At 40.5% G+C, this 11,299-nt stretch overlaps 1 protein-coding gene across 1 annotated transcript in view; it reads right to left on the minus strand.

Annotated features, from left to right (window-relative positions):
* Positions 1-211: 211 nt before the first annotated feature.
* Positions 212-11,299, minus strand: part of LOC107303298 (sodium channel protein type 5 subunit alpha-like) — a 66,798-nt gene continuing 55,710 nt past the window's right edge. The window contains exons 22-25 of the mRNA XM_029282959.1: positions 8,314-8,455; positions 6,799-6,899; positions 3,449-3,719; positions 212-1,365 (exon numbers count right to left, since the gene is read on the minus strand). Coding sequence (XP_029138792.1) covers positions 212-1,365; positions 3,449-3,719; positions 6,799-6,899; positions 8,314-8,455 — 1,668 coding nt within the window. The remainder of the gene's footprint in view (positions 1,366-3,448; positions 3,720-6,798; positions 6,900-8,313; positions 8,456-11,299) is intronic.

Here is an 11,299-nt window from a genome sequence, read left to right on the forward strand (position 1 = left end):
CACAATGAACAAAACATCCGGAATATAGATGGTTAGGGAACTCTGCTGCAATGCAATCTTTAATTCCCACTGTGGATCTGTAAGAGTTTATACAAACACTAATGGAAAAGCTCCTGAGTTAACTATTTATGATATTATTATTATTATTATTATTATGGTCTGTTTCCAGGAAAACTCTGCTGTGACAAGAGAAAAATCAGTGAGAGTAATATCACTTTGTGTTGCCATTACTGTCAGGGAACTTCTCCTGTTGAATGTCAGGAGCCATGCTAGTCACATTGCTGTAGGATGGAGGAATGACAACCGAAGATAAGCTCTGAGAATTATTAGACTGGCTGTCTTCAATTTCACTCAGGCTGAACACAGATAGGTTTTCCTCTTCTGGAATATTCTCCAAGGAGATAGTTACACAGGGTTCCTGAGATGCTTTCTTTCCTACACGGTGGAGGTGCACCCGAAAAGCTCTTTGAATTACGATGGCAGACTCATCCTGCTTTCTCTTGGGAGTTGTCACAATAGGCTCATAGGCAATCTTCTCCGGATATTTATCCTCTATTTGGGACTCAAACGAGTCCATTTCTCCAGATTCTCCTAGCACCCTTTTCGTAAAAGCAAACAAAATATCCAAACAGTGGATTTTATTCCCATTGACTATCGGAAGGTCCATGGACAACAATTGCTGGCTATTTGGTTTCGGTATTCGTAAAGGTTCTGCCAGAGCATCTGCAAAGTTGGACAGTGCTGAGTAAGAAATGAACTGGGTTGCTTTGGGGTCAAATTTCGCCCAGATCTCATAAAATATTTCAAAGTCGTCGTCCCCTAGTGGCTCTGTGCTCTCTTCGGTGGCAACATTCAAATTCTCAATGATGACAGCGATGTACATGTTAACTACAATCAGAAACGAAATAATGATGTAGCTGACAAAATAGGCAATGGCCAGCTTGCTGTTGACGCAGGGGTTCTTCTGGGGCATGGAGTTGATGTTCGGAGCACAGAAATAGTCGTCCTGATGGATGACCATCGGTCCAAGAAGTTCATCCCAGCCGGCAGAGGTTGTGATCTGGAAGAGGCAAAGCATGCTATTGCCAAAGGTCTGGAAGTTGAAAATATTGTCAATCCCTTGTAGCCAGCTCGCGCAGGAGAAATTAGCCATGCCAAATATAGCATAAATGAACATGATCAAGAAAAGGAGGAGCCCAATGTTGGTGAGAGCAGGAAGGGACATCAACAGGGCGAAAAGCAGGGTGCGCAGTCCCCTCGCGCCTCGGATCAGCCTCAGGAGGCGGCTGATACGGATCACTCGAATGACTCGCAAGATTGTCGGCGGGAAATTGAGACGTCGCCAAAGCTGGGTTGCGGCAAGGCCTGGGGGAAAAACAAAACAAAAACAGGCTTCTTTTCAATATCTTTCAATTTAACTTAAAACTCTGTTCTTCAATACTAGTCCTTGAATTGCAAATTACTTTTGTTTAGGAACGGTTCAAAGTTGCGAGAGCTTTGAAATAAGTGACTTGTGACTGTTTTTCACCCTTTCGCCCATATCAATCCCAATGGTCATGTGATCAAAATTCAGACATTTGGCATTGGTATTTATGATGGTCGCAGAGTCCCGGGGTCATGTGATCACTTTTCACAACCTTCTGACAAGCAAACTCAATGGGGAAGCCAGATTCATTTTACAACCACGCGACTAAGTTAACAGCTCCAATGATTCACTTAACAATCGTGGCCATAAAACGGGGCAAAATTCAATGAACAGCTATCTTGCTTGGCAAAGAAAATTTGGGGCTCAATTGTGGTCATAAATGGAGGCTTACCCATCCCTTTGGCCTTCCAGAAGGGCCTTGAAACTTCCCTCTCTGCTAGTTGTTCTGGGGATCTGATGGGGACACTCATGAAGTAACAGACCACGTGTCTGTTTAGTCTGTGCTCTTTGTAGTTTTTAACTGATTTTGTATTTCTTTGAATGCTCTTACTTTTATGATGTTATTGCACTGCAAGCCAGACTCATTAGCTGTGGATAGTGAGATGGGAAGTATTGTGTAGTGCAGTGATGGCGAACCTTTTAGAGACCGAGTGCCCAAACTGCAACCCAAAACCCACTTATGCATCGTCGGGTGCCGGGTGGGTGTGGCCCATTGGCTGGGCGTGGCCCATTCGGTGGGCGTGGCTGCGGTGGTAATGGCAGACTGGGTGGGACTAAAAAGTTCAATCAATTCCAACTTTGCAAGATCTTTTTTTTCCCCGCGAGAAGTTGAAATTGACTGATTGATTGAACCTTTTTTTTTTGCACATGGCAGCGGAGGCCTAAAGCGAAAAGGTTTTATAAAACCCAGCTGAAGGCCTAGGACTGGGGCAACGCTGTGCGTGCCCACAGAGAGGGCTCTGAGTGCCACCTTGGCATCCATGCCATACGTTCGACACCACTGGTGTGGGTTTCAGTAGGCAAGGAGCAGACCAGCATAGTTACAACATTATATTTATTGACTCGAACTAGAACTGGAGAACTGCAGGCAATGGCCTGTAATTTATACGCTGAGCCCACAGGGCCTTAACCAATCACAATACTTGAAAAACCCACCCAAATATGAATATTCAAAGTTTCCCTCCAAAACAGTTGGAGTTAACAGTCAGGGTCATCTAAAGGTTAGTTTCATTTTAGCTTCACAAGCAGTTGGAGTTAAGTTAGTTTCACTTTAGCAGGTATTGACACAATTTATATATATATTCAATACATAACAGGCAGCATATGAATTTAAATAAATAAATGAATGAATAAAATTTAAAAAAGCAGATTTTAATGATGGGTAATGGTGGTTGGGATCTACCCCAAGAGAGCAAATTGATGGATTATTTTTTTTAAAAAACGTGTTTCACACACATGCACGTTGTCTGAGGCTTGCTGAGGCTATGCCAGTTTACTTTTTTCCAAATTCTGAATTATTTCTCTTCTGTGCAACATTTTACAACCAATTCTTGCAACCGTGCATTCCTAAGTCTGCATTATACAGGTAGTCTCGACTTACAACAGTTCGTTTAGTGGCCGTTCGAAGTTGCAACAGCACTGGGGAAAAAATGACTTATGACCACATTTTTCACACTTAACGAGCACTGCAGCGTACCCGTGGCTGTGTGATTAAAATTCAGGGAATTGGTAACCGACTTGTACTTATGACAGTTTCAGTGTCCCTGGGTCACAGGATCCACCTTTTGTGATCTTCTGACAAGCAAAGCCAAAGGGAAAACCAGGTTCACTTAACCAATGTCTCACATAAGAACAGAAATGATGGGCTCCATTGTGGTCGTAAGTTGAGGACCACCTGTACATGTGAAGTGGAAGTTTATGACTGTAAATACGTATGCTGTGCCAAATGTTATTTGCCTTAGAGCTTGCTAGCATTGGCAGGCAATCACCTTGTAAACAAAACAAAACAAAAACCCTACTTACTAATTATTGAAAGAATTACAACCACCAGATCAAATATGTTCCAGGAGTCTTTGAAGAAATAGAGCCTCAGAGCCAGCAGCTTCATTAAACACTCGCCAGTGAAGAGGGCAACAAAGGCACAGTTGATCTTTTCTAGAAGTTGGTCGGCAGCCACGTCTTGACCTTCGTATTCCACAGCCATGACCAGCACGTTCAGGAAGATAAGGCTTATAATGAAAAGTTCAAAGGCTTGCTTGTTTACGATATCAAAAAGAAATCCTTGGAACTGGTTCTGTGGAAGGGAGGGAGGAAAAGAGAGGGAGGGAGGGAAGATGGAAGGAAGGAATGGAGGGAGGGAAGAAAAGAGAGGGAGAGAGGGAAGGAGGAAAAGAGGGAGGAAGGAAAAGGGAAGAAGGGAGGGAGGAAAAAAGGTAGGGACAGAAAAGAGGGGGGAGGAAGGAAAAGAGAAGGAGGGAGGGAGGAAAAGAGAGAGAGAAGGAAGAAAAAGATAAGGGGGAGTGAGTGAGTGAGTGAGTGAGTGAGGAAGGAAGGAAGGAAGGAAGGAAGGAAAAGAGAAGGAGGGAGGGAGGAAAAAAGGGAGAGACGGAGGGAGGGAGGAAAAGAGAGAGAAGGAAGAAAAAGATAAAGGGGAGGGAGGGAGAGAGGGAGGGAAGGAGGAAGGAAGGGAGGGAGGAAGAAAGGAAGGAAGGAAGGAAGGAAGGAAGGAAAAGAGGAGGAGGGAGGGAGGAAAAGAGAGAGAAGGAAGAAAAAGATAAAGAGGAGGGAGGGAGGGAGGGAGGAAGGAAGGAGAGAGGGAGGGAGGGAGGAAGGTATTAGTGCCAAGATTCCAAAGTAGTTCAAATAGTTACATCAAGTCCTTCCATAATTATGTATCCCAATCTGAAAGTCACAAAGAGAATCTAACACAGTGGTTCTCAACCTTTTTAATGCCGCGACCCCAACCGGTCGTAAGTCGAGGACTAAACCGGTCGTAAGTCGAGGACTAAACCGGTTGTAAGTCGAGGACTAAACCGGTCGTAAGTCGAGGACTAAACCAGTCGTAAGTCGAGGACTAAACCAGTCGTAAGTCGAGGACTACCCAACCGGTCATAAGTCAAGGACTTTCCCTGCCCGGGAGCGCCGCGCATGCGTGGTTCCGCCCCCTGCGCCGGCCGAGGCGTAGCTGGCAAGCGGCAGAGACGGAGCAGGCCGACCACCAGCTGGCCCAGCCCAAGGGAGGTAAGGCACCCGCCGGAAAAGGGGAAAAAAATGGCAGACAAAAAAATGGCGGACAGCCTTGCTTGGCGACCCCCGTGAAATGGTTGATTGACCCCTAACAGAACAGAGAAGTCAGAAAGTCAGAAAGAACCCTGGGGAAGCCCTGAAAGGCTTCAAGGAGATGCTTCTATTGCTGTTGCTGCTAGAAGGACTAGAAGACCTCCAAGGTCCCTTCCAACTCTGCTATTCTGTCATTCTGAGTGACATTTTTGTATTTTCTTTTTAACCAGCTGCAAATGGAATGCAGGTGATCTGGCAGTGATCTCAGCATCTTCCCTGTGATTCAAGGTGGCAGATTCATTGCAAACTAATCTGAGCTGACTTTGGCACAGTCTTTAAAATTTTGTTACTTTTACTTTAGTTTTATAAGCATATAATTAGTCACCCGGTCATTTAGCGACTGTTGGTACTGACAACCCCAATCCCAACCTTTCCACAGTCATGTGATGCTCTTCAGATGCTTGGCAGCCGCCCTGCATTTACAACATTTTACAATCACATTTTGCGAAGCTTTTGACGAACACTGACATTTGTTTCATTTTTAGCAAAACTGGCCTGCAGCAAACCATAGGGTCACTTAGTGACCACACTGCTCGTTTAATGACTGCAGTGTTCACTTAATGTCTATGGTGGCGACTTTACAACTGCTGCACTTGTTTAATGATCGCCAAAAAAAGGTCGTAAAATTGGGTTGGTTGTGAGTTATAACCATGATATGTAGGTTTTATTATGGCCATAACTCCTGATCTGTTTGTAACACGTTGATTAATAATATGAATCATAGCAATAGCACTTATATACCACTTCACAGTGCTTTACAGCCCTCTCTAAGCAGTTTACAGAGTCAGCCTATTACCCCCAACAATCTAGGTCCTCATTTAGATTCAGATAGATAGATAGATAGATAGATAGATAGATAGATAGATAGATAAATAGATAGATAGATAGATAGATAGATAGATAGATAGATAGATAGATAGATAGATAGATAGACAGACAGACAGACAGACAGACAGACAGACAGACAGACAGATAGCAATAACACTTAGACTATAATAATAATAATAATAATAATAATAATAATAATAATAATAGTAGTAAAGTTGGAAGGAACCTTGAAGGTCATCTAGTCCAACCCCCTGCTCAGGCAGGAAACTCTATACCATTTTGGACAAATGGCTGTCCAGTCTCTTCTTAAAAACTTCCAGTGTTGGAGCATTCACCGCTTCTGGAGGCAGGTTGTTCCACTGGTTAATTGTTCTCACTGTCAGGAAGTTTCTCCTTAGTTCTAGGTTGTTTCTCTCCTTGATTAGTTTCCACCCATTGCTTCTTGTCCTGCCTTTACAGCCCTCTCTAAGCAGTTTACAGTCAGCCTATTACCCCCAACAATCTGGGTTCTCAGATAGATAGATAGATAGATAGATAGATAGATAGATAGATAGATAGATAGATAGATAGATAGATAGATAGATAGATAGATAGATAGATAGATAGATAGATAGATAGATAGATAGATAGATAGAGATAGATAGATAGATAGATAGATAGATAGATAGATAGATAGATAGATAGATAGATAGATAGATAGAAATAATACTTAGACTTATATACCGCTTCACAGTGCTTTACAGCCATCTCTAAGTGGTTTTCAGTCAGCCTGTTGGCCCCCAACAATCTGGGTTCTCATTTAGATTCATTCATTCATTCATTCATTCAGGTAGGTAGGTAAGTAGGTAGATAGACAGACAGACAGGCAGACAGACAGACAGCGATAGCAATAAGACTTATATACCCCTTCACAGTGCTTTATACCCCTCTCTGAGCGGTTTACAGAGTCAGCCTATTGCCCCCCAACAATCTGGATCCTCATTTTACCGACCTCGGAAGGATGGAAGGCTGAGTCAACCTTGAGCCCTGTCAGGATCAAACTCCTGGTAAATGACAGAGTCAGCTTGAAATTCTGCATTCTAACCATTGCACCACTATAGCTCATGCAGGAAAAAAATGTTTTATATTTGGCTTTACTAGAATTTCTGAAAAATCTTTCCAAGTTAGTAATAATGCAAATGCATTGATGCTTGCAAGGGCCTTACCAGAGGTCGTGGAATAGTCTTATGTGGTTTCTTGGTACCAAGCTTTTTTAGTGCATTATAATATTTCTTTTGATCCTCTGACAAAAAGATGAGTTCTCCACCTAGGTATAAGAGAATAATAACATTGCTATTAGATTTCTAAAGTATATTTTTTTCTGAATCTATTTATCTCTGTTCAAACACAAGAATTGTCCAAAGCCAACTAAAGAGTTAGTACCAATAAATAGAATTTTAACAGACAAAGCTCTGTACGATTCGAATATTTATTGACTTGGTGTTAAAGATGGGTGGATGGGCAATCTTCTAAAATATACTCTTTAATTTAACTGAAAAAAGTTCCTGAATTTGGGTGCGACTATCCTAAAGCCCTAAAATGTTAGTCATAATTATGATAGAATAAGAACAGGATCTTGTGGTTCTTTAAATGAATACTTTTTCTCATAATCCCTTTGTGCACTCCATATAGTCATTTTTATTGCTTTTTACTTCTAGAAGTCAAGATGACTTGTAGCTATTCCTGTTGCTCGGAGCGGCTTAATTTACTTTGTGACTCTCATGAAACAAAGACAGGCTCTAAACTAAAATATGAACTTCTGCTTGGATTTTACAGGACATGTCATCTGATTGACTGTATGGTCCAAAGGATTAGAGAATAAATGTACTATCCAAACTACTGCCAGTAAATGAACTATTTATGGTGGTTACTAAGAAACCAGGCCAGGAGCACCTCTGGACACCTACAGGCTGCGTGAGTTAAGGAAGCAATCATTAAGAGAGCCATGCCTAGGCAGAAGGTTTTGCTGGCACAATCTATGGAAATAAGATGATCCTGTTCTTTGAGGCAGTTCTAATAGCCTGGTGCCTCAAAACCTCATATTCATTTTGCAGCAAAAGATCAACACAACTGGTCTTTCCGCAGAACTTTCTAACTGTACAGACTGTACAGTGATAAGGCACTGTTGACTTACAACAGTTCCTTTAGCAACCATTCAAAGTTACAACAGCACTGAGAAAAATGACTTAGGCATCCCCGTGATCACATGATCAAAATTCAGAGGCTTGGCAACTGACTCGTATTTATGACGGTTGCAGTGTCCCGGGTTCACGTGATCCCCTTTTGCAACCTTCTGACAAGCAAAGTGAAGGGGGAAGCCTGATTCACTTAACAACCATGATACTAACTTAATGACTGCAGTGATTCACTTAACAGTTTAGCAAGAAAGGTCATAAAATGGGGCAAAACCCGTTTAGCAAATGTCTAACTTAGCAACAGAAATTTTGAGCTTAATTGTGGTTGTAAATTAAGGATAACCCGTATATAAAATGAGAGCAAGAAAGGTTAGTTGTTGAGAATTATTCTCTTTCTATATGAATCCTTTCCAGGACTATATTCAATTGCCATATTTCCTATATCTTGCGTAAAACACAACACCGACAAACCGTCATTGGATACACTTGAAAGACTTTGTAACTGTTTGTCTTTGTGAGTCTTGGTTGTCTATTTATGATAGATACTTATCTTTTTTCTTTGCTGGTTAAAATTGTCGATAACCACACCAATGAAGAGGTTCAGCATGAAGAAGGATCCAAATATAATAAAGACCACGAAGTAAATGTATGCATATACATTGCTTTCAAAACATGGTTGGGTAGAATTCTGAAATAAGAAAAAAAAATACTGAGGAAAAGCCTATAATTAAGTAAAAAAAAATACAGCTAATTTAAATTTGATGTTAATATGATACAAATGATCAGTATCCTTATTCTGGATTTCAATTTTTCTTCTTCAGGATATGCAAAATGACTAGCACTGATGATATTATCTAGTTGGGATCATGAAATATCTGCAAGAAAACAACTAAGTTAAGAGGGCACCAAGGACCCTCACACAGAGAGCTCTCCAGAAGAGCATTACAAAGAAATTGTTTTCAGAACTGGCATGTTCTGGCTTCCGTTTCCAGATTGTGGCGTCTTTGGATGTATGAAGAGAGTTCCCTCCCTGCTGTCTGGTTTCTTTCCATCGAAATACTCTGGAAAGGGTCGAAAGTCGCCCTGGAGGGGTAACCACCGCTGAGGAGGACCCTCGCCTGAGCATGGAAGGGCGGCAGCCCTCCCGCTTGAGCTGAGGCAGCTCCTTTGGATCAACGGAAGAAAGATCGGCCATCAACATGGCCGATCATCTAGCTGCACCAGCTGAAAGCCAAAAGCACTTCTAAGCTCAATGAAGCACCATGGAAGATCTGGGTGAGACCCTTCCTTATCTCTCTCTTTACCCTAACTACCTTCCTGTGAAAGCTCTTTGAAACTTTTTCCCCGCTCTCAATTCAGCGGCTTTTGCATACTTAGGAATTTAAGCTTTGGAAAGAAAAGAAAAGAATAACTAACTTTAACAACTAGATAACTGGATTTCTGTTCTGCGGATACCTTGGGGTCCCAAAACTTCTTATTATAGAGACTTATCATTTACCTAAACTATTAATTTTGGAAAATATCTTTTTTTCTGCTTTTTTAACTGAAAAATAAAAAAGCTAAGCGTTTGGGAAAAGATTTTGTGGTCTGCTGGGGACATCTTGTGGTGAAACCTAGCATAGCAACTGAATTTCTTTTCCTTTTTTTTCAGTTGTGCCTGTTGACTCCCTTGATTTGTCCTTCATATTATCCAAAACATAAGAATTGGAAACAGCTAGCTGGTGAAAACAATTTTTAGAAAGTGTGGAGGTGAACATTGGCTCACTCTTACTAAACATAGCCTCCACTAAAGGACTATCTCTAACCACCATGGAAACGGAGGAATTCTACCCACAACTCAACTATAAACTTATCCTTGAAAAAATTATTGAAGCTACAACTCAAAAGTGAAAGCTGAGGATGTTTTCATAAAACTACAAATCGAACTCCAGATGATCAACTTACAAGCCAAAAAACAACAGAAGAGGACAGCAACATTCACAACCTATAAGAATTTTGGTAATCCAACATTAACTTTAACTACAGTATCTATAACTCCAAAAGCAACAGGAACTAATCAACAAACATAATACATTGAGAACTTAGACAATTTAGCTAACCAAACAATAACAACAACACTGGATATGACTTGCTACTTTACTCAGACGAAATTGGAAGAAGAACAAGAGGACCAGACTGAACTGATGACAAAGATTCCAAACCAAACATGGAGATTTGAACTATTAGGGCAACAACCTAATTATTACAAAGGGGCCAGTTCCTTTGGAAAATTGATAACTGGATGTTCTCCCTTGGTTCAAACAACATGTGTGGAAATGAAGAAAGACACATCAGTGGATTCAAAGGCACTGGTATGGAAGCCTACCTGGCACAAAAAGAAACCCAGAGTTAGATTTAAAAGTGGGATTTAAAAATTCACTTAATGGCTAAGTAGCTTTTTGGAGTGATTGGTTTAATATCCAGGATTAAGACTTACAAGGGAAATTAAAATTAATTGTTAGATTATAGTTTTGATTGTTAGATGGAAATACATTTGTGATAATGGAAGATATTTTGCTAGTAAATGAAATAGAGTATATTTGTGAACAAAGTAAGAAGTAAATTTTGGAACAACATGTCTATTCTGGTTATGTTAAGTATTTTATAATGAAATGAGGAAAATTAAGGTTATCCAAATTTAAATATTGGTTATAAAAGGCAAAATTGGAACATGACAATTGGAATTAAGTAAAACTTAAATACAGGACTTGGATATGTATAAGTAAGATGTCATTGATAAATGTATTGATTGATTGAGCTTCAGTTAGAAATGTATTAGGAGGAGTTGGAGGCGGTGGCAGCGTGCTCCAGGGGCGAAAAGAAGCAAGTCCTCTTTAAGGAAAAGGTGGAAGAGACAGGATCAGAAAAAGGAAAGGAGGCAAGGTTGTTATGCAGGAATACAAGCTAATTTGAGGGCTAATCCACATGGAGCTCCGTTTCCATCTGTCCTGTTTGCCATCATTCGCTCCTAGAGACTAAAATGGACGATCTGAAACTTGAGCTGGCCACAAACAAGGAGTGTATATCGGAGGTGGTGACCCTTTGAGAGCTGTATGCAACAAAATTTCATTTTGATGTATGCCAATTGGTGTACATTCAAAGTGGCAATAAAGTTGTTGTTGTTGTTGTTATTATTATTATTATTATTATTAATATTATATTTAAGGGAACTAGAGGAGGAATCTTTATTGATGTAACCTGAGATACACATGAATGCTTTTGTTATTGGATTATTGATTACCCTATCACCATGCTTCCTAAGCACTTGGATGTAAAAATTTGAAAAATTAATAAAACCTGTTGAAGAAGAAGAAGAAGAAGAAGAAGAAGAAGAAGAAGAAGAAGAAGAAGAAGAAGAAGAAGAAGAAGAAGAAGAAGAAGAAGAAGAAGAAGAAGAAGAAGAAGAAGAAGAAGAAGAAGAAGAAGAAGAAGAAGAAGAAGAAGAAGAAGAAGAAGAAGAAGAAGAAGAAGAAGAAGAAGAAGAAGAAGAAGA

This window comes from Protobothrops mucrosquamatus, unplaced genomic scaffold (genome assembly GCF_001527695.2).
Source record: "Protobothrops mucrosquamatus isolate PMUCROS unplaced genomic scaffold, P.Mucros_1.0 scaffold5, whole genome shotgun sequence".
Lineage (NCBI taxonomy): Eukaryota > Metazoa > Chordata > Lepidosauria > Squamata > Viperidae > Protobothrops > Protobothrops mucrosquamatus.